General features: G+C 41.9%; 4 protein-coding genes across 6 annotated transcripts; 1 reads left to right on the forward strand and 3 right to left on the reverse strand.

Annotated features, from left to right (window-relative positions):
- Positions 1-80: 80 nt before the first annotated feature.
- On the reverse strand, positions 81-10,035 carry rnf20 (ring finger protein 20, E3 ubiquitin protein ligase). 3 transcript variants are annotated; one of them, XM_058063447.2, is made up of 22 exons: positions 9,889-10,035; positions 9,399-9,586; positions 9,239-9,307; positions 9,066-9,164; positions 8,842-8,989; positions 8,575-8,760; positions 8,395-8,510; positions 7,611-7,757; positions 7,448-7,522; positions 7,242-7,361; positions 6,098-6,277; positions 5,890-6,025; positions 5,643-5,764; positions 4,548-4,707; positions 4,006-4,324; positions 3,029-3,146; positions 2,794-2,943; positions 2,512-2,724; positions 2,265-2,390; positions 1,893-2,033; positions 1,505-1,609; positions 81-605 (listed from the first exon to the last, which is right to left on the reverse strand). In XM_058063447.2, exons 2-22 carry the CDS (start codon positions 9,573-9,575, stop codon positions 429-431), a joined length of 3,084 nt encoding a protein of 1,027 aa, XP_057919430.2. In that variant the 5' UTR covers positions 9,576-9,586; positions 9,889-10,035; the 3' UTR covers positions 81-428. The 3 variants fall into 3 exon arrangements, with proteins under 3 accessions (XP_057919430.2, XP_057919431.2, XP_078644142.1); XM_058063448.2 differs by having other exon boundaries at positions 9,399-9,604; positions 9,889-10,006; XM_078788016.1 differs by lacking the exon at positions 9,889-10,035 and having other exon boundaries at positions 9,399-9,826.
- Positions 10,036-12,260: 2,225 nt separating this feature from the next.
- On the forward strand, positions 12,261-14,527 carry aldob (aldolase b, fructose-bisphosphate). The gene is made up of 9 exons (XM_058063463.2): positions 12,261-12,365; positions 12,754-12,866; positions 12,958-13,169; positions 13,249-13,303; positions 13,369-13,529; positions 13,606-13,689; positions 13,756-13,930; positions 13,989-14,188; positions 14,313-14,527. The coding sequence occupies exons 2-9, from the start codon at positions 12,755-12,757 to the stop codon at positions 14,406-14,408; spliced, it is 1,095 nt and encodes a 364-aa protein (XP_057919446.2). The 5' UTR covers positions 12,261-12,365; position 12,754; the 3' UTR covers positions 14,409-14,527.
- On the reverse strand, positions 13,732-19,368 carry LOC131110394 (uncharacterized). Its single transcript, XM_058063476.2, has 7 exons — positions 19,126-19,368; positions 18,776-18,932; positions 18,584-18,694; positions 17,206-17,262; positions 16,982-17,128; positions 16,792-16,905; positions 13,732-16,151 (listed from the first exon to the last, which is right to left on the reverse strand). Exons 2-7 carry the CDS (start codon positions 18,920-18,922, stop codon positions 16,119-16,121), a joined length of 609 nt encoding a protein of 202 aa, XP_057919459.2. The 5' UTR covers positions 18,923-18,932; positions 19,126-19,368; the 3' UTR covers positions 13,732-16,118.
- A 607-nt stretch (positions 19,369-19,975) lies between these two features.
- Positions 19,976-25,207, reverse strand: tmco6 (transmembrane and coiled-coil domains 6). The gene is made up of 12 exons (XM_058063460.2): positions 24,961-25,207; positions 24,484-24,590; positions 23,451-23,563; positions 23,193-23,376; positions 23,008-23,112; positions 22,850-22,941; positions 21,984-22,100; positions 21,788-21,902; positions 21,455-21,635; positions 20,780-20,874; positions 20,536-20,703; positions 19,976-20,460 (listed from the first exon to the last, which is right to left on the reverse strand). The coding sequence occupies exons 1-12, from the start codon at positions 25,049-25,051 to the stop codon at positions 20,317-20,319; spliced, it is 1,512 nt and encodes a 503-aa protein (XP_057919443.2). The 5' UTR covers positions 25,052-25,207; the 3' UTR covers positions 19,976-20,316.
- Between the last annotated feature and the right edge of the window lie 12 nt (positions 25,208-25,219).

The raw sequence follows: 25,219 nt of genomic DNA on the forward strand, positions 1-25,219 counted from the left end.
TTGTAGTCTTGAAGCCCAATAGCCGTACCGGCTTTATCGAAAAAGATTTAATTGATAAAAATTAAAAATGAATGAACAACTTCAGGTTTCAGTCTCTTGAGAATATTTCAGTACAGTTTTAAGCGTTTTTTTTAAAGAATAACAATAAAAAAAGCAACAATGTACACCTCATTGTAACGAAACAGGAATGTTGCTAATCTTGTGTGTGTGACTGCTTCTTTCAATGTCACATACAAATTCAGTCAGCTTAAAAAAAAAAACAAAAGTAGCAACTAAAAGCTAAATATTAAAGCCTTCAGTTCCGTTTGAGACTGGACACGTACAGTAGCGCTGTTTCAACACAAAAAAAAAAAAGAGGAGAACAAGTGCTCCGGGCAGCATCTGCACTATACTGCTCGTCCTCTTTTCCGCCTTCCATTAGGAGTGGACTAGCCGATGTAAATACGATGGAAATCATTGGCCCCGAACGCGGCGTTGCACTTGGGGCACTTCCTCTGGCGCGTGTCGTAGCGTGTCTTGACGCACTCAAAGCAGAAAACATGGAAGCACTTTGTCAGGACGGCATCCTTCACCCGGGAGTTGCAACAGGGACACGTTAGCCGGGCCTGAGGAAGGAAGAAAGAGAGAGTCAGAGAGAGCGGGGGATGTTTTGTAGTCAGATGAATGGAATTAATGAGTGCACAGGAATATCTAGGACAGGGGTCTCAAACACGCGGCCCGCGGGCCAAATGTGGACCGCAGGACACTAGTTTGAGGCCCCCACCTTGATATGAAAGTTTAATGTTAGTGCGGCCCGCGCAAGTTTGATATGGATGCTGTATGGTATCATGTACCCAGAAAAAAATTATTACGTTTGATTAATGTTCATGTTAAAGGTTAAATAACTGTTAATAGTTATCCTCCCTATCCGTGTGGAAGTGGTAAATTTTTGGCTATTTAAGTTTAAAGGAAATAACTTGAAGGCTACCATTTAGGTCGCTAGCTCTCTAGTTTGTGAGTTAGCATGTGTATCAAGACCCTGCAGTTGCGCAATATGTTGTAAATCAGGGGTCTCAAACACGCGGCCCGCGGGCCACAGTTGCGCAATATGTTGTAAATAAAAAGAGTATAAATGTGACTATAGTTGTGTTTTGTCATGTCTACAGGGCTCTAATAATGCTTTGTTCATTTTAATCTGAAAAAATAATTTGTCTACCCACCATTATTATTATTATATTTATTTATTACTGATTGATTGATTTTCTTTATTCTTGATTTGTTTATTTTTCATCTTTTTTTGGAAAACCTGGTGCGGCCCAGCCTTGCCCAGACCCTAGCTCCAGTGGCCCCCCCAGGTAAATTGAGTTTGAGACCCCTGATCTAGGACGAGGGAGGCTACGGGATCATAGCGAGCAGCCTTCAAGACCAAGAGCCTGCTGCGACAGGAGTGACTTTTTAACCAAGCGAGACCAAATCAGTGAATAAAAGAAACAGGATCTGGCAGCTTTGCTCCATGTCAGCTCACCTTATAATCGCTAATTTCTTCATTTAGGAGGTCGTCGCCATTGCTGATTTTCTCAGCTGGTTTCTTGGCCTTTTCAATCTTACTTCTGAGTTTAGAGATGTCCTCCTGAAAATGTATAACAACGTCATGGTTGTATGTTGGCATCTTGACAGTGCATGATATGCTGCATACCTCAAAACAAAAGACAGAAACATCAATAACACATTATTTACATTATTATTTTGCAGATGCATGAATTCCATCCCCAAGAGGATTAAGGCCGTGCTCGATAGCAATGGTGCTCACACTAAATAGAATACCCGTGTGTCTAAATCTATACTGCCATTCAAGCTGTACATGGACTACTCAAGATTATCTCGTGCGCCAGAATGTAATCGTTGTGTGATACCTGTGCTCGTCGGGCGTTGAACGACTCCTTCTCCCTGGAGATGCTGTTCTCTACAACCTCTTCTCGGACCACGGCGAGCCTCTGCTGAACCTGCTCCAGCTGAGTCCGCACTTCCTCTGACAACAACGCTGACTCTTGAGCCTGGAGGACGGCGGGAAACGAGGGGACGCAAACACAACCATCAAACCGACTTTCTGCTTATGCTTTTTTTCTGGCTTGTGCAGAACGATTCAGTCATTCATTCAGAAACTACTGATTGAAACAGTTATTAGTTGGTACCTCATTTTTTCTCAAGTTACAGTATGTTAAGCTTGAGAAAATTTGCAGCAAAAAAAAAAAAACAAAGCCATTGATAATTCAAAGATGTGCTACCTTGCGTTTGTTCATGTCCAGTGCTTGTGTCCTAAGTGCTAGTTCTCTCTCTGCAGTGCTAATAGTGCCCTGCAGGAGGCGCTCCTTCTCCTCCAGCTTCCTCACCACCTGCAACTGGGCGTCCACCTTACAGAACAGATATATAAGATATATTGTTTTATATTGTTTTTGTAACAAAATGAGGTACAAATCCCAACTCTACATCAACAAAAGTAAATGTGTGTCAGCCTTGTCAACAAACGCTCACCTGAGTTTTTAAAGTAAGCAGCTGATCCGACAGCTCCTCCTTCTCCTCTTTCAACAGCTTGTGGATCTGGTTGGACTTGATGCGCTCGCTCATCAGCTTGAAGTTGGCGTCGTCTTTTTCTCGGAGCTGCTGCATCAGGCGAATGTTTTGTTCCTGCATGTCCTCGAAGGCCTGGCCCGTCACGTCCATCTCGCTAAGCAGGGCGTCCTCCTCCTAGGGAGACAGTGACTGTAAGGGAAAACATTCGAGTTGTGTACATTCAGCAACGACACGCTGAAGTACCTGCTTTGCTGTGGAAAGCTTTTTGTTCAGGATGTCAATCTGCTCCTCCACTGAGCGAATCTTTCTTAGGGCCTCCTCGTCGGCCATTTTCTTGCCCTCTCTCCTCTCCCGTTCCTCAAGCTCCCTCAGCCTCTGACGCAGTTCCTCCGCCTGGGATTCACAAACAAACATCATTTTAAAACATCTTTTAGAGAGCTTCATAACAAAAACTGTGGTTTGGGTTGGGCTTTTTCACCTCCGACTTGGCCTTCTTCTCTGCTGCCATCAGCTGGACTTTGTCCCTCTGCTCCTTTGGGGCTGAGCGATACATGTCTAAAAGCAGCTTCATCTCCCTTTGGGACTCCTGGGCTTTTCTGGATAGTCAATAGAAGAGTGATTATTGCACTAACAGCACTTGGCTCGAGTATAATAAAAGCAATCTTCACTCGCTAAATGTACTGCAAAAAAGGCCAGTAAGGATAATTCAGAGAACATACTAACTCCTTATTTCTAAAATCACAACTACTTAAACTTGCTGATATAGTTCATCTTCAAACAGCTAAAATAATGCATAAGGCTAAAAACAACCAATTAGCTAAAAATGTCATCCAATGCTTCTCTACAACTGAGGGAAGAAGTACATTTGAAACACTTCTATGCTAGGACTACGTTAAAAAGCCATAGCATTTCAGTATGTGGAATCAAACTACGGAATGGATTGAGTAAGGAAGTCAAACAATGCACAACGATGAGCCAATTCAAGAAACAATACAAGCAGTTGATGTTTGCTAAATACAAGGATGAAGAGTCTTGAACCAGTCATGATGTGCTATATATATCACTATATTGACACTTACTATGGTACCCATTATGTCAGGGGTCTCAAACTTGCGGCCCGTGGGCCGCATTTGGCCGGCGAGACGCTATGGTACCCATTATGTCATTGGATGGTCATATTGCCTCGTACTTCAGTACGAGGTACATTATTTAAAAAAAAAAAACTTAAACTATATTAGGAAAGCAGGAAGTGAACAAATGTAACAGTTACTGACTGTAAAAGTACCAGATGGAGGGGTAGGATTTAATAAGCTTTGCTTCTTCCTACTCCTTTTGGACATGTGGAACTGTGAACTGATTATGGGATGCATTCAATTGTAATCTGATGCACGTTCAAATGAAATAAAAACCGTTACCAAACTGACAAAAAACATGTGTCTTCCTCATTCCACTCACTTGAGCTCGACTCTGACAATCTTCAGCTGCTCCACCTCTTTCCTTTTTGGCCCTCCGGCTGAAGAAAGCCTCTCCCCGGAAGACTCCTCGGGCTGGCTGCTACTTCCCGGTTTGTCCTTCTCTTCCTTTATCCCGCTGTTGCCCACGCTGCTGCGAGTTGGCCTCTCTCTCTCTTTCTCCCTCTCGCGCTCTTTCTCCTCTTTCTTAATGATGATGGTTTCTTTTTCTTTCTTTTCCTCCTTCTCTTTCTTCTCCTCTTTCTCCTCCTCCTTGACCGATACATCAAGCTCGACTCCTGCCTCTGTTTTCACCGAGGTGCCTGGAAACAAGAGCATGACAATTCATACTCAAAGTCAGTGAGTTTTCTGTGGGTTTCGGGTCAATGCCTGGCCAAAAAAATAATAATTGTCCCTGAATGCACCTTGTTCTCTTGTCTGTGCTATTGGCACCCCTGAAATGTTTGTGGTCACCTTTAGGATTTCACTATGTGCAAAACTGGTAGAAATACAATATAAATGAATCTGAATTAAACATTGACATACCAGTGCTGCTGGGCGTGGATGATCCGTTGTCAGGAGGCTCAGTCTTGACCACCGTCTCCCCCGACGCGGGTGCCGTCGTAGGAGAAGTCGTGTCCTCCTTCACGTCTATCTCTGTGCTGGACTGAGATTGCAAGATGCTGTTTCCCTTCGAAAGACGGATCTACACGGACAACAGTCAATCAATCAAACTTGATTTGTAGAGCACCACACAGCAGGTAGGCAGGGGACCCGCAGCGCTGCAGTGGGGCACCGCCACAGAGATCCCAGCCACCCCAAGTCGGTAAGCCCCACGAGAGGAGACAGCCCCCAGCGCAGAGAGCCCCCACTGAGGAAACACTGAATATATGGGATAATAAATATAAAAACATAAAATAAGAATACAGAAAGTATATATAGAAATAAACATAACATAAAAAAAACATAAAAGTGAAATATATAAGACCCTGGACTGATGGCCAGCCAATCACAGGGCACATATAGACAAACAACCATTCACACTAACATTCATACCTATGGACAATTTGGAGTCGCTAATTAACCTAGCATGTTTTTGGAATGTGGGAGGAAACCGGAGTACCCAAAGAAAACCCACGCATGCACGGGGAGAACATGCAAACTCCACACAGAGATGGCCGAGGGTGGGGAAAGACAAACTAAGAAGCCAAAAAGTTACCACTTCCACACAAAATAGGAGGAGAACTCATTAATTCATTCATTTTCTACCGCTTATCCTCACAAGGGTCGCAGGGGGTGCTGGAGCCTATCCCAGCTGTCTTTGGGCGAGAGGCGGGGTACAACCTGGACTGGTGGCCAGCCAATCACAGGGCACATATAGACAAACAACCATTCACACTCATATTATGGTTAATTTGCTAATTAACCTAGCATGTTTTTGGAATGTGAGAGGAAACGGGAGTACCCGGAGAAAACCCACGCATGCACGGGGAGAACATGCAAACTCCACACAGAGATGGCCGAGGGTGGAATTGAACCCTGGTCTCCTAGCTGTGATGTCTGCGCGCTAACCACTAGACCGCTGCCTTAATACACATGAGTAATGAGATTCTAATGATGGAGTTCCCCTTTGCATCCAACCTGGTTGAGTTCGGCTTGTGTCTCCCTCAGCCTCAGCTTGTATTTCACAACCTCTCCCTTCATCTGCTGGTTGTGGGTTTGTAGCGTGCTGATCAGATGGCGCATCTCTCGATTTATAGGGCCTGGAAGCGGGGAGAGACAGAATCAAGTGCACGTTATCTCACTATTAATCGTCACATGCAGGACTATTAACTGGCGACCACAAGGTTTGGTGCCCTGTTTGTGAGCGGCACACCAGGATGCTCACCGGCTTGCTCGTTGGCGGCGAGAGTCTGCTCAAATTCAATGCGCAGCATCTCATACTCCTTCCTGACTTGAGCCAGCGTATCTTCCAGTTGAAAGACCTCAGTGCGAACCTTCCTCTGCAAGGTCACCTCGTCATTCTGTACACACAAAAAAACGTTATCAGTGAGGCGGAGCTCACTTTGCGCCGACACGCAAACACGCCAATTTACCTCCATGTGTTCCAGTTGTCGAAGTCGCGCTGTCCGAGTTGTGTTGAGGCGAGCGCGGGTCTCGTCTAACTGCGCCTTGAGGATCAGAGACTCGTTGTACAGCACGGAAAACTGCGACTGCAGACAGCGGTACTCAGAGGTCTCCTTCACCATGCCCTCCGCCCGACTCAGCAACTCCGCCTGAGAGGAAGAAACACACAGCCAGAAGTCCATTTTTGTGACACGTGATGAAGTTGTTTATTGGTAAACATGCAAACAAAATAATATTGGCCCTCGCTACATCGGGGTTCAAACATCGCTACTTCACACCATCATAGTTTTTCAAAAATGTATTCATAAATAACTGCTGTTTCATGGTTGACTATGACCTATTATTAGTCCACAAATGCATTAGCAATGGAATTAAGGAATTTACAACATAAAAATGTTCTAAATACACTAAAATACAAACACATGATGAACTGCCACTGGGTGTCACTTGATTGTCTGGGCTCACAACTACAAAAATATTTGGTTTATATATATTGGTAATGGTAATGGTTTTATTTCATTTGAACATGCATCAGATTACAATTGAATGCATCACATAATCAGTTCACAGTTCCACATGTCCGAAAGGAGTAGGAAGAAGCAAAGCTTATTAAATCTTACCCCTCCATCGGGTACTTTTACAATCAGTAACTGTTACATTTGTTCACTTCCTGCTTTCCTAATATAGTTAAATTTTTTTATTAAAAAAATATTTTAATTTTTTTTATTTTTAAAAATTTTAATGACAATTTTTTTTCAATTTTTCATTTTTTTTATTGTATTTTTGTCACGTACCGAAGTAGGAGGTGATATTAGCAAGGTGAAGTATTTGTGATTTTAGAAATAAGGAGTTAGTATGTTCTCTGTAGGCGGCATTATGAATTATCCTTACTGACCTTTTTTGCAGTACATTTAGCGAGTGAAGATTAGCCCATATTTCCACACAATAAGTAAGATATGGTAGAACCAGAGAGCAATACAGTATTGGGTCCTATACAGTATTGACACAGTATTTGTGACTTTATAAGGAATCCTACTTCACTTATCACGGTCTAGTCTGGTGTCAATTAAGAGTGATAAATGAGGGATTATTGTACAGTTTTATCAGACTAACCTTCATGTTGTTGTTCTCCTGCACCACATTCTGGAGGTCCTGCTGGAGTTTCTGAAGCTCAGTGAGACGATTGTCTGCCAGCTCTTGGTTTTCCTCCAGCTCGCTGTTCATTTCCTCAAACTGCACGAGCGGGATGAAAATAAAATGCATGCAAAGTAAGGGAATGATTAGCTTGAAATATGTGCGTCCTATTAATACACCCCTACCTTTCTCTTGTTGATAGTGATAGTTCCACAAACACTACTGGCCTCCCCACACACCTTGTAGCCTTTGCTGTTCACCTGATGCGATGACAGAAAGCGTCATTTTAAAACAGCGTGCACGCAAACACGGTAAATAGCCTGAAGAAAACGTTCCACCCTCACCCACCCTTTCAAGTATCTCGCTCATGTGTGCATTCAGGCGATTTTCTCGCCGACGAATCTTCTCCATATCCCACTGAAGCTCTTCAATGAGAACCTGCAGCTCGCTGACACGCTGGTCCGCCTTGTTTGCGGCACGGGCCAGAGCTCGAGACTGGACAGGGAAGGAAGAGAGCGGAGATGTGAGAACATGCATGATGTACTCATTAATTACATCTACACTGTGTCTACCTTTGGCAGGTATTTGGACAACCACGATAAATTGCTCATCTTGTACTGTGTGAGTCCAATTTTGTGTTCTTAATGTATTTTTATACTTACACTTTACTTCCACTATACTTTTATTGTGAGTCGTATGGTCCTGTGTCTTTTAGTTCTTTCTTTTTATTTTAATTGGTTTTATTTTTTTATATACTTTTATTTATTTATTAATATTTTTAATTTCTATTTTACCATTTTATTTCTTATTTGGTCTTTTAGTTTTGGATTAAATTCGATTTGTACCTTTATTGTATTTTATTTTTACATTTTATTTTACTAGTCTGTGCAGCACTTTGGAAACTCTGTTTATAAAATGTGCTATATAAATAAAGTGGATGTATTTTTATCACAAAGTTCTTGTTAGCATCATGAGCTTGCTAACAAAATGGCAACCGGAAGTCAGCTACATCGCCCGTCTATGATGTCATCAGCGGTTGAAAACGCTGTAGTACATTGTGGGTCCTTTATGACTGTCAGCTAAATAGCTAAAAATTAAAAATAATACACTTTCCAATAACGATATTGCCTACTTCACTGGTCATGTGACTGTGTTTCCGCTTGAGGTCTTCGGTCAGCTGTTGCAGACGCTCGTTTTCACTGGTCAGGAGCATGTTCAGTTTGGAAGCTGCCGGCCACAAGTTCCCCGCTGCAAAAGAAAGCGGTACACCTCATTTGCATATTAATTAGATCCTTCTTTCTCATTAACTCACCAACTCCTGAGTCCACGTCGGTCTTCAGCTGGTCCACGGCGCTCTTTAGACACTTGTAGATCTCCACAATGCGAGCGGCTTGCATTTGACTGGACTGCACCCTCTCTTGGAGCTCGGCTTCCATCTCCTCACTGGTGCTGCTGGCCAGTGTGGCCAGGAAAGAGTTGGACGCTTCTCCCTGGTGGCCTGTGTGACAATATTCCAAAATTCCGTTGTACAGCAACTTGTCATTTGCATAGATGCGTAATTAATTTCTTCTCCCGTTACTTCTGTCCTTTGCCCTCTCCTGATTGGAGTCTCCGTCAGGCTCAGGGGTTTCCGGCTTCAGGTTCCTTCCGTCTCCTGTTGGAGACTTCTCAGGTTCGCTGGGTGATTGGTCATAACATCTGATGAAGAGCTTTATATTTTCATCAAGCTGAAAGCAAAGGAAGTGGAAACTTTGACATTTTGTCATGGTGGTATCGTTGATCTAATATGAAATGGATGTCCACCTGATTCCAGTATCTATTGAGGATGAGCAGACTTGCGTCGTCGGTAGCCTGGCGGGTCTCAAGTCTCTCGATACGCTCTCGCAGTTCATCTTCTATCCCCTGCAAACGAGAAAACCCAAATATAAACATTTACCTTACCGTACTTGAGGGAAAAAAAAACTCAAATTATGTACCTGTCTTTGATCTAAAGATTCCCCCAGTTTACGGTTCTTTGTCTGGAGAGCTTTAATGTCTTGTTCTTCCTGAAATAAAACAAGAAGCATGATTACTAAGAACATTCAAACATATTTGGTTGATATTACAGAATCCCTTTATAAAATAACATGATCTCACAGAGTTGGAAACGCCTCCCAGTTTGATGACCGTCTCCACCGCTGTGCTCCCACCTGCAGTCGCACTGACACCGGAACTTCCTCCGTCCTCTCCATCCCGTTCCCTTCGCTTTTCTGGGTGCACACCAGAGGACGAAGGGGGACCGCTGGGGTCTGCAGGACGCTTCTGCCCCGACATCCTGAAGACACCTACAGCAGAACACAAGACTACAGCTAGTAAGTCCTTTTGGTTTATATGTGGAACTCTAGGTACCAATAAGCAAGAAACTGTTGTTTAAACGTGGCAATCTTCCCGAATAAAACAAGTTAGTGAACTATAGAAAGCTAGCTAACTACTGTTTCGCCCATTAGCATCAGGCTAATGCTAGCCACTTGCTAATGTTAGGTTTTACATATCGACTGAGGACAAATTCTCCTTTCCCGACACTGATTTTACGGCGCCATGTGATTAAGATTAACGTAACCTGACCCTGTATTTTAAAAAGTCTTACCACTTTTAATGTAGTACTTGTTACTAGAAAAAACGTTAATTGAATGTAACAAATGTTGATATTGCGGCTGCTTCCCTTTCGGAAACGGAAGTTGAAGAGCTGCAGTTCATAAAGAAAGTGCGCCCTCTAGTGACCCGGAGGCGAAATGGTTTCACCACACTAACCATACTATAAAACAGGGGTCTCAAACTCAAACTGCACAAAATAAGATGAAAAATAAATAAACAAATCAAGAATAAAGAAAATCAATCACAGTAATTAATAAATATAATAATAATAATGATAATTAAACGGCAAATAATAAAAACGTAAGAAACCACATATAGTTGGTGGGTAGACAAATAATTTTTTTCAGATTAAAATTAAAGCATTATTAGAGCCCTGTAGACATGACAAAACACGACTATAGTCACATTTATACTCTTTTTATTTACAACATATTGCGCAACTGCAGGGTCTTGAGACACATGCTAACTCGCAAACTAGAGAGCTAGCGACCTAAACGGTAGCCTTCAAGTTATTCCCTTTAAACTTAAATAGCCAAAAACTTACCACTTCCACACGGGTAGGGAGGATAACTATTAACAGTTATTTAACCTTTAACATGAACATGAATCAAACGTAATATTTTTTTCTGGGTACATGATACCATACAGCATCCATATCAAACTTAGCGCGGGCCGCACTAACATTAAACTTTCATAAAGGCGGGGGCCTCAAACTAGTGTCCTGCAGGCCACATTTGGCCCACGGGCCGCGTGTTTGAGACGTGTATTGCACACAAATCAACAAAATAAAAAAGGTTATGAACAGACCAAGGCTAGTAAAATATATTTTAACATGCTATCTACTTACTTAGTTGACTTTTATTTCGCTTTTAGAAAACACATGAGTTGAAAGTGAATTGCTGTGAATGACTGTGAAATTAATATGAAATGTACAAAAAAAACAATGTAACATGGCTTCACATGAGACGTTATATTTTCTGCACACTCTGTTCGGCGTCCAAGAATTAACTGCACTTCCCACTCTCTTTTTTTCCCCCTCAGTCCTTACATAATATAGCGACTAATGGACCCTCGACTGAACTGTGATCAGCAATACTGAAAAGGTACATTGCACCCGGTTCATAGTCCTTATTGTGTAAAAGCACAAACAGACTCAAACATTCAAACTGATTGATGTCATCTTGTGGACTGAGTGGGGGAGGCTGGAAAGGGGGCACCGGTGACCCCTGCCATCAGTGTAAACAAAAACACAACACTTTGTGCATGCAATGATAAACAAACTGATGCAAAATAATGTTTAACTATAAGTTGAGCAATTCTAGTGATAATGGGACATCATAGAAGAAGGAACAAACGATGCCTGAGGGCCTGCCGCATAATATTGGTTGCAGTCAGTGTGTTGTTTTTCCACAGCCAACACGTCCAAGCACGCCTTTAATGCTTTGTGCACTGGGTTTATTGGTTTATTTTGAATTTGCTTAACATTGGGTCACATTAAATAACATCACTTGTTTATAATTTAACACAGGGGTCTCTAAAGTACAGCCCATGGCACATTTAAAAAATATAATCAGAATATTAAAAAGTCATATTGTGATTGCAGAAATGGAGCAATTAAAAAAATAGTAGTCATTGTTGGAGAAAAAGTTTAAATATTAAGGGAATTAAATCATAATATTCTGAGTAAAAATATATGAGGATATTGTAAGTAGAAAGTGGAAACATTTAGGAGAGCGAGGGGATGGTTTTTCATGAAATACAAATAACTTTATAACTTCTCAGCGTATTTACATACAGTATGTTGCTTTATAAAACATATTGTAAAATAATAAAAGTGGCCCTTGAGATAGCCAAATTGTGTGCTGTGTATGTTTTGAGTGTTTGTTGTTGTTTTGTTTAAAAAAAGAAATTATAAATAAATAAAATTTATAAAAATATAATCTATATATAATATATATTATGTATATATATATATATATAATATAAAAGATAAAACTAAATAAATAAAAATAAAGTATTAAAAAAAGTGGCCCTCGCCCTAGTTGCAATTCTCCAGCACACCACCAGATGTCGCTGTTTGTCCCTTCGCAACAGTTCCTTGTTATGAACGAATCTCCTTATAAATGTCCTTTCCCAACAAATCAACAAACCCAAAAACCCGAGTTGCGACACTGCCTCCGTCAGACGACACACTGTGTACCGTTTTGAAGATTCTAACTCCTGCCCGCAGGCCCTGACGGAGAACCTAAAGTCCACAAAGCAGCGCTTATCGGTCCTAAGCCCCGCCCATGTCTGTCCGCTTTGAGCCAATAGCGTTGCCCGGGGTGACGCACGCCCCGCCACATCACTGCACATACAGCACCTCCTTCTCTGTCTTAAATAGGACTTTAGTGCCTCCTTTGGTCCCCCCCGTACTCCGTCTGATCAATACGCATCTACCTCTCCGCCACAGTTCGATCCCACTGTCAAGTAAGTTATCCACTTTGCTTATTTTTTTTTTTTTTTTTGGGGGGGGGGGCAGATCTTGAGAGAAAAAGTTATTTAATAATGCGGGCTGAACTCGACGGATTTCTATTTGCTTACTGAACGTTTTATTTTGAAAAGCGAGCCGAGTGCTGACGCGTCAGAGGGAATGCAGTAAGCCAGTGAAAACATGAAATTCCCCGCCTTGGTGTATAATCTACCATGCATCTACCTTGTTTTGTTTTTTTTTTACACCTAAGGCTAAAAGTTGAACCGTGCAAGTCAAATATTTACAGAGGTGATGCAACACAGGCAGTCAGCGATCAGGGAAAAACATCTTCCTCATACTTTCTGCAAAGACTCCCTTCTTAAAGAACCTGTTTCTCCCCTTTAGGATGGCTCAGCAATTCCCATCTCTTTCTCCGGAGAAGAAGAAGGAACTGGCAGAGATTGCCAAGCGGATTGTGGCCCCAGGGAAAGGGATCCTGGCGGCAGACGAGTCCACCGGTTAGTTGACATGGACCGACTATGTCATTTAGAGAAGAGATATTTTGCCGTTAAATACGCCTTTCTTATTCTAAAAAAAAAAAAAAAAAAGGCACCATGGGGAAGCGTCTCCAGAAGATCAACGTGGAGAACAACGAGGAAAACCGTCGCTGTTTCCGTGACCTCCTCTTCTCGGCCGGGGACTGCATCTCAAAGTCCATAGGCGGGGTCATCCTGTTCCACGAGACGCTGTACCAGAAGTCAGACAAGGGCAAACCCTTCCCCAAAGTCATCGAGGAACAGGGTATTGTTGTGGGCATTAAGGTGAGGAGGCGGTACAGTACATCATGTAAATAATGAGTCAAGGTAAAATAGTAAAGGTAATATCCGTCTCCTGTTTCAGGTGGACAAAGGCACAGCGGGTTTGAACGGAACAGACGGCGAGACGACCACGCAAGGTAACATCTCAACCCCCGGCTGGATGCTTCCTTAACGTATTAAACGTTTCGCTGTCTCGCTCCAGGTCTTGACGGCCTGTCGGAGCGCTGCGCTCAGTACAAGAAAGACGGCTGCGACTTTGCCAAGTGGAGGTGCGTGCTCAAGATCTCCGACAGCTGCCCCTCGGCTCTCGCCATCGCCGAAAACGCCAACGTGCTGGCGAGATACGCTAGTATCTGCCAACAGGTACGCGCTCACATATAAATAAGTAGGATTCTTTGCATAATCGAGCCACAAATAAAATGTTTTCTTCTTCTATCAGAACGGCCTGGTGCCCATCGTGGAGCCAGAGATCCTCCCCGACGGAGACCATGACCTGCAGAGATGCCAGTATGTCACAGAGAAGGTAGGTTTGGATGAAGTTCTCCAAAGAGATGACGTTAATTAAAAAGATACGCGTGTACTACTTCAGGTGCTGGCTGCCGTGTACAAGGCTCTGTCCGACCACCACGTGTACCTGGAGGGCACGCTGCTCAAGCCCAACATGGTCACCGCCGGACACTCCTGCGCTAAGAAGTTCACCCCTCAGGAGGTCGCTATGGCTACCGTGACAGCTCTGAGGCGCACGGTTCCAGCGGCCGTTCCAGGTAGTTTCAAACATCGACATTGTTAGAAAACCTAATCTAATTTCCGCCGACTTTGCAGGCATTTGTTTCCTGTCTGGGGGTCAAAGCGAAGAGGAGGCGTCGCTTAACTTGAACGCCATCAACCGGGTGCCCCTTGAACGCCCGTGGAAGCTCACTTTCTCGTACGGCCGCGCACTGCAGGCGTCCACACTTGCGGCCTGGCAGGGCAAAGCCGCCAACAAGGCCGCCGCACAGGAAACTTTCTGCAATCGTGCCAAGGTAACGCAATAAATGGATCAATCCGGTTTTATCTCGCATTCCCCAACTTTACTCTGACCGGTTAATGATTTGTCTCGTTAACGTGGCTGATGATTAACGCTTAGATGTGACTCTCCCCTCTCAGATCAACGGCCTGGCTGCCAAAGGAGAGTACAAGGCCACAGGCTCGGCCGATCAGGCCTCCATGCAGTCTCTGCACACCAGCAACTACGTCTATTAACTTAAGCCATCCTGGGCACGGACCAAAACGACCACAAACACGGACAGACAACCTTTGAGGAAGATTCCGGAATAAACTGCTGTTTTGCTGCCTCACTGAAATACATTTAAGTGACCAAATGTGTGGTGCTGATTTCTCTGTATATACCTAACGCACGAAAGAGATGCATTACGTGTAATCAAACGTCAACATGAACATTTATTGCACAGGAAAACTAAAACTAGACCCTTACAAAGTGCTCCCAAGGACACATTCACAGATAAAAAGATGATCACAGTTGCGGACTTCACATTTTATCTATTAACATAGCTGTGATTCTGCCTTAGGCCATACCTGACTTGTGACGGGACGGTAAAAATCAAGCAGCATCACACTGATCATAAGATGCTATGAATGCAAATGTAGCCTGGGATTGGTTGGTTTATTTACAGTATGTGGTCTTCTAACTTTGCAAGTAGTATAATATTTAAGATGAGATCCCCATACTAGAACCCAGTGTACTTCTATGCACAATGCAGACAAATACTGCGGTTTTCTGTCAGATCACACAGGGACTATGCCAGGGGTGTCCAAAGTGCGGCCCGGCGGCAGTCTAAAAATATTATTCATTCATTCATTTTCTACCGCTTTTCCTCACGGAGGTGCTGGAGCCTATCCCAGCTGTCTTCGGGCGAGAGGCAGGGTACACCCTGGACTGGTGGCCAGCCAATCACAGGGCACATATAGACAAACAACCATTCACACTTAAATTCATACCTATGGACAATTTGGAGTCGCTAATTAACGTAGCATGTTTTTGGAATGTGGGAGGAAACCGGAGTACCCAGAGAAAACTCACGCATGCACGGGGAGAACATGCAAACTCCACACAGAGATGGCTGAGGTTGGGGAAAGACAAAATAAGAAGCCAAAAAGTTACCACTTCCACACAAAATAGGAGGAGAACTCATTCATTCATACCTATGGACAATTTGGAGTCGCTAATTAACCTAGCATGTTTCTGGAATGTGGGAGGAAACATGCAAACTCCACACTGAGATGGCCAAGGGTGGAATTGAACCCTGGTCTCCTAGCTGTGAGGTCTGCACGCTAACCACTCAACCACCGTGCCGACCTAAAAATATGATTTAACAAGAAAAACTAAAAAAAAATGTCGGACCTAAAATCAAACATTACCGACATGAGCTTTGCAGGTATGAAAAAAGCTTTTCTTGATTTTTCTCAAGCTGCAGCCCCTCTCCAGGGTTGGCCCGCCTCACACACACACACACACACACACAATATGTTACGATGAGTGTTGGGTTATTTGTAGCTTTGTGGTTAGTGGTGTTAATACGTACACATACGAGATATTAGTGCAAACATTTGACGGCGACAGGTTAGTGGTTCTTCCATGAATACATTTCTATTTTCTTACCTTTGCTGCCTAATAGTGTCTAATACGTACAAAAGCTGCCTTTTGGAAAGTCATTTAACAATATATTTACTATAGTGATTAAAGTTTGCATTGGTGCAAAGCTCCTCTTTACTCCTTCATGCCAATACAAGAACGTAATACAGTGCAAACTCAAGCCACAATGCTTAACATATTTAAATGAATACTGAACACGGAGCACGCTTTGCTAACACTGTAATGCGAGTGTACGCTAAACCCTACAGATGAATGATCGTGAAGTGCAAGGGATCCATAATTACGGTTGGGATATTGTGTCACTGCTGCGTTGGAACTCGCTGGAAAATGACCTGTTGAGGATATGGAGGAGGGGCTGGTCACAATGAGTGAAATATAGGGATGAACAACATATTTCTATTTCAAAATATGTATATTTCGGTACGAGGTGCATTATTAAAAAAAAAACCTTAAACTGTATTATGGAAAGCAGGAAGTGAACAAATGTAACAGTACCAGATAGAGGGGTAGGATTTAATAAGCTTTGCTTCTTCCTACTCCTTTTGGACATGTGGAACTGTGAACTGATTATGGGATGCATTCAATTGTAATTTGATGCATGTTCAAATGAAATAAAACAATTACCATATTTAAGCAAATTGTATTACTTCTTTGCCCGAACTTAGCATTTTCAAGCAAGTCAAGAAGACCCATAAAGTCAATCCTACTTTACGGAAATTCACTTACCACGGTCGGGTATGAAACTAATGAAAAGCAATAAACTAGGAATGCTGTATAACGTATTTAGAGGATTGGATTTCACAAAAAGCTTCTAAAAATACACTTTTAAAGAGCGCGGTCGTCACACCCACAAAGGGAGAGGGCAGAGAGACGGCAGTTCCAACACAATTTCTTTTACATATTTGAAAAAAAGCTCCAATGTTGTATTTATGAATGGTGAAATTATGAAATGTTTGCAACTGTTGACCATACCTGAGTGTTTGTGGATTTGAGAGCCAGGCGTGCGACCACGGACAAGAAGATGAGAAGCACCGACACGCACAGCGAGCACGAAAACAAAATGGATTCAACGCCAAAAATTTCATGCTACAAAAAAAAAAAAAAAAATAATAATTTCAAGCACTGTGAAAACATACTGTGGTGACAATAAAAGGTCACGTACCAATCTCCTGTGGTTCCACAGTTCATCCTCAAAGGGTCCCGCATACAACCACACATAGCGATAGTATGAAAAGCAGGATATCCTGTATCCGAAAGACACGATGATTCCCAGGATGGAGATCACATACATGGCCAAACAAACCGTCACCTGCAAAAAAAAAATATTGGTGCTTGTATTTGCTCCCACTGGAATAATCGCATATTAATTATACTCGGCTATAATACCATCCTCTTTGACGGACGTGCTCCCGTGTAGATAGACAGGAGTCCACAGATGATAAACTGAAAGTCAGAGCAAATATCACAACATTTTATGACATGCAATATAGTAGCAATAACCAAAACACTCACATCACAATGCTTATTATTGACTAGCACTAAGCTAGTCATTTAGCCATGTTGTATTCTATTGGGGTTGGAAGTGGATTGAATTTAACATGCGAGTAAAAAGGGTAAAGTGGAACCTCTGTTTTGTAACACTGGTTGACTTCCAGGCTGTTCTAATTTCCAAACAGCCTTAGGAAATCAGTTTATCAAGTTCTTCATTCTGTATTTATTCATTTGTATATATTTTTAATTTCTAATCATTTCATTTTTATCACGAAAAAAATGTAAACACCTATTTTTATTTTTTTCTTGTGCAGCTCAAGGGACATTTGAACGTTCCAAAGATATTATTTTACAAGGAAACGTACAAGAAAAATATATTTTACAAAAATAAAGTCAAAATATTAAGAAAAAAAACTGTAATCTAAGAAAATCTAATCTAATCTAAGAAAAAGTCAGAATTTTATGAAAATAACATTTCCCTACTTCATTCATGACATGTTTAAAGGGGACCTATTATGCTCATTTTCAGTTGTGGACTCCTACAGAGCAGCTACACACAATAACCACCACAGACGCTTTTTAGTTCTTCCAGAATCTGCACCTATTCAGCTGTATTTCGTTGGAGATTGCAACGGTCTGTTTTATTGTATTCCACCCACGGCCAGCCTCCAGGCACGCCAACGCCCCAGGACTTGGTAAACTAAAAGTTGATAAACGGTAGAGACGAATCCAATCTGGAAGTAGAGACTGGACAGTCCGAAATTTCTCAAGAAAAGAGGTTATTTCAAGACGTCTCTCAATGGTAAGTAGCTTTAGCATTTTAGCGTTTTCTACAGCATCGGTAACTTGTGATGCTCCTCTGTGACATCACAAAGGAACAGTTTTTGCTACGCCCTCATAAACCAAGTGTTTTTAGTCATGTCGAACTTTTTCAGGACTCACTTTCAAATGCGCAAACCTCATTATCTGAAACTTTGGGATGGTTTAACACGAGAATACAAAATTCTAACTACTTTTATAGGTCAGCAAAGTGGAAAAATCATAATAGGTCCCCTTTAAGAACACAGTTAGACTCACACAGTGTATTAATAACACAGCAATGTATGCTAACAAAAAATGTGCGGAAACGGGAGCAAAATGTGGGCGTACATTTTCAAGGTCATATTCCTAAGTTCTGTTTTCCATATCCGACTACACGAAACACATTAAATACAGCATCTCTTTTAGGGCCGTTTTAGACTAAGGATTTCAATTAGACTTTTGTGCCGCATACCAGAGCGCCCTGCCAGAAAGGGATGTAGAGCACGGTGGAGTTTGTCATACGTTCACTGACCAGGACGAATCCCATCATGACCTCTGCACAGCCGCAGATGACAATGACAATCTGGTGATGACAAGAGCAGCCTATTATCAGCGCATGAACGACTCTATACAGAATAAGACATCTTAAGAAGGGATGTATTACACCGAGACTTTGGGGCTCCTTTTCGACAAAGCGATGAAGAGGTTTGCTGGGTATCACCACCTTTTTGTTGTCATTATGCTTTCCTTGTTGTTGTCCTCTTGGGATCTCCGTGGTGGTGGTGCGTGTTGTTGCTGCACTGTCATCCATGGTGGGGAAGCTACAAACATGAAAAACAACATTGTTTGTCAAAGCAGATGTGTAATCTGCCCCCCCCCCCCTTCCACCCGTTACAATTGGCAGCACTGCGTGTGTTACGTAACTCCTCCGGAAGGGAAGTTGCAGAATAAATTCAGAAATGTCCTGCAAACTATGAAGAAAAAGAAAGGTGTGAAATATACCAATACACCTACCTTGCTTTAGGTCCTTACAGTATCCTTACAGTTCTTCATGGGGAGAAGCAATGTGGGGATGTTTTGGGAATGTGGTGGGTGGGAAGAGGAAGTACGGAAATGTGAAACTTTTTTTTTTTTTTTTTTTCAAAGTCAAGAGGAGGAGCTCAGAACTTTGGATGATATCATTGGATGAAACTCCTGTCAAAAAACTAGTTTTCTTGTGAAGTAATATTTTTAAACAATTTCCAAGTTGAGTTTAGTCGCCCCCCCCAGGCTCCCCACCCCTTCGAGAAGCACTGTCTTATGGGGTTTTATTTTGTTTTGCACCCAATTCAGTTCTAAAATGTAAAAGTTACAGTAAATTTGAAAAAAACGTTAGTTTCTTCCATTATTTATTTAACTGGTGGTAAAAAGACATTTAAAAAATCCCCCAAAACAAACAAAAGTACATTTTCCGTGTACTTCAAAATATTAAAAAAGATCCTCTTATATGTTCTGTTGGGTAAGCTACAGGTAGCAAATGCAATGTGCATGATTACTTACCAAGTTGACCTATAAAACGTACAGTACATGTTAAAAAATGATGAGAATAAAACATATATATATATATTTACTGCTGATTGCAATACAGTCATCCCTCGTTTATCGCTGTTAATTAGTTTCACACTCAACCATGATAAATGAATTTCCACCGAGTGGGATTCAATATTAATAAACAGAATAGTTTTGCAGTTAGAGCATAAAACCTGTTCATAATTTTCCAAATAGATGTTTTCAAAATTAGTGAAGCCAATAACGTCACTTAAACGCTCCTGTTGTTCTTTGTTTACATTACATTGCTTATGCGCCGGCTACAGGATCACTGAGAGACGGCCGCTGCTATCATAGCATGCTACTAAGCTAACTAATTAGCCAAGTATGCTTATTCTAAGCTGGAGTTTGAAACAGAGTAGGGAAAAAGGACAAAAAAGCCCAAAAGTGTACCACTTCCACACGCAATGAGAGGAGTAGCGAATAAAAGGCCATAGTCCACCACAAAACAGCCATCGTTTTTCATGATTTTTTAAAAAACGTGATTAAAGTGATGGAGCAAGATTCAAACCCCGACATGGCGAGGGACGACTGCATGTTGCTTTACTTTGGCGATAATTTGAAAATACATGTCCATGATAGTGTGAAAAAACATGCTAAAAACATGGTCTTCCATTGTCATAACGACTCGATTCCACTGCCCGTATCCTTCAAGTGGCGCTCCAGGAGGTACGCTGCCCTTCGCCTCACATCTGCTTCGCTGTAGTATTGAAAAGTTTCTAAAAGCGAAAGTCCGCCTTGTCTTCCAAAGTCCTCCACCACCTGAGGAACAGGAAATGACGCTGATAGAAGATTCGACGAGCACAGATCTGGAATCCGGTCCAGTTAGTGACTTACTTGAGGATGACTAGCTAGCAGCATATAAAGGATGTCCATACTAAGAATCAGCACCTCGTGATCGGCCATTTTGAGTGTGGCTAAGAGGGAAGAAAGCAGCCCGACCCGGGCCAGCTGGATGCAGAAGTCCTTTTTCTTGTGGGCCACATTTGCAAGAACTCTTAGAATCTGAGGGCACAGTGAGGTGAGAAATGGTGATCGTAAAAAGTAGAACAAATAAATGAACTTTGGTTCTTGTGCTGACCATTGCGTTGATGCCCTGAGAGAACGGTAGAAGCTGGAGGAGCCCGGGGACCAAGTTGAGAGTCAGCAGGGCCGAACAGAACAGACTGGACTGAGCTGGATCACACCAAAAAGGACGGATGTCAATTAGACTGTATCAATACATAGAGAGTAATGTACTGTATTTAGACTGTATGACTTCATTTAGTGTACAGCAAAAAAAAAGAAAAAAGAACAGCAGAAGTATTACAAGAATAAAGCAAAAATACGAGAAAAAGGTTTAAACATTTAACAAAGAAAAGTCATAAATTTACAAGAATAACATAATATTATCAGGAAAAAATATTTTCAGTCATTTCAGTAGCATGACGTTGAAATATTACAGAAAATATTATGAGAAACATAGTTGTAATTTTGGGACTATTAGGTTACCAAGTGTTAATATTGTGGAATAAAGCCATAAAAATTTGAGAGGAAAATTTACAAGAATAAAGTTAAATAGTTAGAAAAAAAAACAGCTGCAGCAGAAATAGAAAAAACAACTCTAATAATGTGAACAAAGTCAAAATAGTCAGAAAAAGTCACAATTTTACAAGAATAAATAATAATAACAACAATAATAACGGCCCCTGCCCTGCTTGGACACTCCAGGTGTTCAGTATAACAAACTTGTGATGCAGAATCAAGTCCCGCCCACCTGTGAGGTTGTTGAGGACCCAGGCGCTATCTCTGGCTAACGCGGGTCGAGTGTGCGCGTACGTCTGAAGCAGCGTGCACAGAGCGGCCGCGAGCTCCACATCACTCAGACGAGACCTCGTTTCATCGGGCGTGCGGGAAGACAGCAGGTTGGCCGTGCACCTCAGCAGAGGGCAGACAAGCTGAAGAGGAAAAAGGGTGGAAGATGGACCGTGACAACTCAGCTGGAGCCTATCCCAGCTGCTGATTTTAGGGCGAGAGGCGTGATAATGCCTGAAATGGTCGTCGGTCAATCACAGCACAGAAAACAACCATCTAATTTAAATTCACTCACCAGTTCTAGGCCATCCTCTTTGTTTCCTTGCGCAGCAGCACCACCCAGTGACACTATCAAGGTACTGCATGGCAACAGTGCTCCACAAGCCAACAGTGCTCCATTATTCTCAGAACTTTGCAAAAAAAGAAGCAGAAGAGTTGTTACTGAACAGTGCAATGTACACGCAGCAATTCCCGTCTTGCACAGCACTCACCTGCACGTAAGGTAATGCAAACACCATGCACACTCGATGGCAGCGCCCAGTGAAAAATTCTGGTCGGGTATCAAGGCTGCTAAGAGGCGTGGAGGTAAACAGGAGGCCAGAACAGACCTATAATATAGCACATCATGACTGGTTCAAGACTCTTCATCCTTGTATTTAACAAACATCAACTGCTTGTATTGTTTCTTGAATTGGCTCATCGTTGTGCATTGTTTGACTTAGTTACTCAATCCATTCCATAGTTTGATTCCACATACTGAAATGCTATGGCTAGCATAACGTAGTCCTAGCATAGAAGTGTTCCAAATGTGCTTCTTCCCTCAGATCATATTTCTCCTCTCTTGTAGAGAAGTATTGGATGACATTTTCAGCTAATTGGTTATTTTTAGCCTTATGCGTTATTTTATCTGTTTGAAGATGAACTATATCACCAAGTTGAAGTATTTGTCATTTTAGAAATAAGTAGTATGTTCTCTGAATTATCCTTACTGACCTTTTTTTGCAGTACATTTAGCGAGTGAAGATTGCTTTTATAGTTATTATTAGCCCATATTTCCACACAATAAGTAAGATATGGTAGAACCAGAGAGCAATAAAGAGTGTGGAGTGATTTCTGATTGAGAACAAATTTTGCTTTGTTCAATATTGAAATATTTCCGGCTACCTTATGTTGTATATTTGTAATATGAGGCTTCCAGTTCATATTTTCATCTATTGTGATCCCCAGAAATGTATTTTCCTTCACTGCTAAATATGTGCCCTGTGATGGACCGATGAGTAGAGGGTGTAGCACTCGTACCCAAAACTAGCTGACATAGTTCTCCAGCTCCAGGATGTAAGAAAGTAAAGATGCTTACGGGATTATTTTGCTTGATGCTTCTTTGGTTTGGAGAAGCTGAGAAAGAGTGAAGCCCACAGCTTCCACCACCGCCATATTATGCTTCTGGTTCTGAACACACATATCATAATTCAATTTTACAAGCTCTTATTGCAGGGTGTAGTTCAATCGTCTTACCTCTATACAGCTTGCAAGCGCCGGTATGATTCCCTGAGCCAGAAGTTTCTCTCTCACAATGTCACTGTCCGGGCACAAGTTACCAAGCGTGTAGAGACAAAGCTCCTGTGTGAAGACGTAAAACAAGGAGATGACTGCTTCTGTTGTATGGCATCGTGTACGATATGTAGAGAAAAGCGACTGACAGTGAACCTGGTGCTTTGTCCAGACAGATATGTGAGGAGATAAGGGGTGGCGGGCAGACAGGCTGAAGCCATACTAGGGTGAGGAGAGTGGGACAGCTCATGGAGACAGCGGAGAGACTGGAAGCGGAACCGAGTGTTGGAGCCGGTGAGGAGGCCAACCAGGAGGTGGATACTGTTTTCTTGCCTAGACAGAATACACGAAAAATATATATATAAACATGACCTTCTTCCATATTGTCATGAAAAACACCAACATACTTGATAAAGTGGAGTTGAGCCGAAGGGTCACGAAGAAATTGAGTCAAGGTTTTGAGGTGGGTTTCCCTCTCTGGATTGTTGTGTTGAAGTTTGTGGAACAAGCTGACAACATCCTGCACACATTACACACAAGCTTAGATGCTGATTTCTTTTTTTTAACCTTCCTCTTATGTAAACGGGTCGGTTTTGACCCATTATTATATTAAATCAGCTATAAAATACACTAAAAACAATAAGTTACCATCAAATTTGGTTCTCATGTCTTGGTTACCTTCTTAGGGTTCCTCATCCATGAAGATGTTGGTTTTAATACTTTTTGTGTGGGCATGTAGGCCTTTTTTTGTCACTATACCCCTCGATTTTAATTTCCAAAAATGGTAAACTGAACCACAAAAGAATCATATTAATAAATTCAAAGTTCTTTTGTTACCTGGCTATTACTGAGGGATTTGGAACAGCTTCACCACCAGCAACTGTGTCTTCATACTGGATCATACGCCACATTGTCGTCCTGCTCATCTCAATGGCTATGCTGGTCTGTCCGCCCCCTCATTTGTCACCAAAAACTTTGGTCCAGATCTTGGTTCACTGTACTTCTTGCCATTCTTTCCATGATCCAAATTGTAAATGTGAAATAAGCCAGTCAAATGAGTGAATTCACCTCACATGTATACTGGAAAAGCGGTCAAAATGAGAATCCCCTGAAGCTTACATGATGAGAAGAGGAGCTGGTTGTCATTGTGTTGGCTAATTGTACACTTATGATTTCAGTTTTGGCTGAAAATATTGCTTTATAGTCATATTATTATAACCGGGTCGAAACCTACCCTAACAATACAGTCATAATTTCAACCAGACCATTTTGAAATGTAGTAAAAATTATTTTTTGGGTTTTATTTTGTTGAAATAGAGTTTCCTGACAAAGTCAAAAAGCCTTGATGCAATAAACAAAAGTTATGTGATTATTTTTATGCCTGTGCCGACCCTAACACAAAAGGAAGGTTAAAAGTCCACCTCATCTGAATGCGTTTACCTTCTCATCTGAGTAGAATTCCATGGGGGCTTCTTGCTGAACTTCATCTTCATTTAGAAGAAGTCTTTTGCTCACCAGTTGCTTGTCTCTGCGGGCCTGACGAAGAGCTACATTCACATTTACAGAATGGAAATGTGGAGAAAAAAAACATTTCAGTCATAAGATGAAAACATGCGAGCAATAACATGACAAGAAATCACACATTACTCATAATATCACGAACTTTTTAAACATTTTCCCACTGCTGTACATTTTTTTAGCACAATTTTATTGACAAGCTAGCTTATGTGGACCGGTGATTTGTTTACAACAAAACTAGCAACCAATACCATGTGTAGCCATTAGTATAAAAACACACCAGGTGTTACACAGACTTAATATACAGCTTGATATGATTTGAACAAATATTCAACATAATGTACGTAAGTTTTGTAGCCAAATAACACCAATATAAAGCCGCCATTAGGTACATCTTACCTTTTTCGTGCTCCCGCCTCTTTAACCGGAACTCCTCCAAGCTGTACCCGGCTCGGCCAGCTTTATGACCGACTCTACCTAACCTCCACATTACCTTTTATTTACTGTTTTCCTGTGTTTTTAAACAATATATAAGTAAATTAAAATAGCGGACTGTCATCTTGTTGCTTGTCAGTTGCTCCAATTAAACAACAGCTGAACCTCTTCTTCTTCGGCGGTTTTAAATGTGACCGCCACAAGCAACGGCGCCACCCAGCGG

This window comes from Doryrhamphus excisus, linkage group LG22 (genome assembly GCF_037039965.1).
Source record: "Doryrhamphus excisus strain RoL-2023G ecotype Guam linkage group LG22, RoL_Dexc_Guam_v1.1, whole genome shotgun sequence".
NCBI classification, from domain to species: domain Eukaryota; kingdom Metazoa; phylum Chordata; class Actinopteri; order Syngnathiformes; family Syngnathidae; genus Doryrhamphus; species Doryrhamphus excisus.

Bases quoted from the DNA above. Each gene is read 5' to 3' on its own strand.
- rnf20 (XM_058063447.2), bottom strand. From the start codon at position 9,575: ATGTCGGGGCAGAAGCGTCCTGCAGACCCCAGCGGTCCCCCTTCGTCC. The intron at 4,708-5,642 runs GTTGGATGCAAA...TTGTCCGTGTAG, and splicing joins CACAAGCCGAACTCAACCAG to ATCCGTCTTTCGAAGGGAAA. The intron at 2,944-3,028 runs GTGAAAAAGCCC...TGTGAATCCCAG, and splicing joins AGAAGAAGGCCAAGTCGGAG to GCGGAGGAACTGCGTCAGAG.
- aldob (XM_058063463.2), top strand. From the start codon at position 12,755: ATGGCTCAGCAATTCCCATCTCTTTCTCCGGAGAAGAAGAAGGAACTG. The intron at 13,690-13,755 runs GTAGGTTTGGAT...GTACTACTTCAG, and splicing joins GCCAGTATGTCACAGAGAAG to GTGCTGGCTGCCGTGTACAA. The intron at 13,931-13,988 runs GTAGTTTCAAAC...CCGACTTTGCAG, and splicing joins GGTTCCAGCGGCCGTTCCAG to GCATTTGTTTCCTGTCTGGG.
- LOC131110394 (XM_058063476.2), bottom strand. From the start codon at position 18,922: ATGGATGACAGTGCAGCAACAACACGCACCACCACCACGGAGATCCCA. The intron at 18,695-18,775 runs GTAATACATCCC...TGTCATCACCAG, and splicing joins AGGAGCCCCAAAGTCTCGGT to ATTGTCATTGTCATCTGCGG. The intron at 16,152-16,791 runs GTATGGTCAACA...TATCCTCAACAG, and splicing joins TCAAATCCACAAACACTCAG to GTCATTTTCCAGCGAGTTCC.
- tmco6 (XM_058063460.2), bottom strand. From the start codon at position 25,051: ATGTGGAGGTTAGGTAGAGTCGGTCATAAAGCTGGCCGAGCCGGGTAC. The intron at 23,113-23,192 runs GTCAGTCGCTTT...GTCTTCACACAG, and splicing joins GACAAAGCACCAGGTTCACT to GAGCTTTGTCTCTACACGCT. The intron at 21,636-21,787 runs GTGAGTGAATTT...TTTCCTCTTCAG, and splicing joins AAGAGGATGGCCTAGAACTG to CTTGTCTGCCCTCTGCTGAG.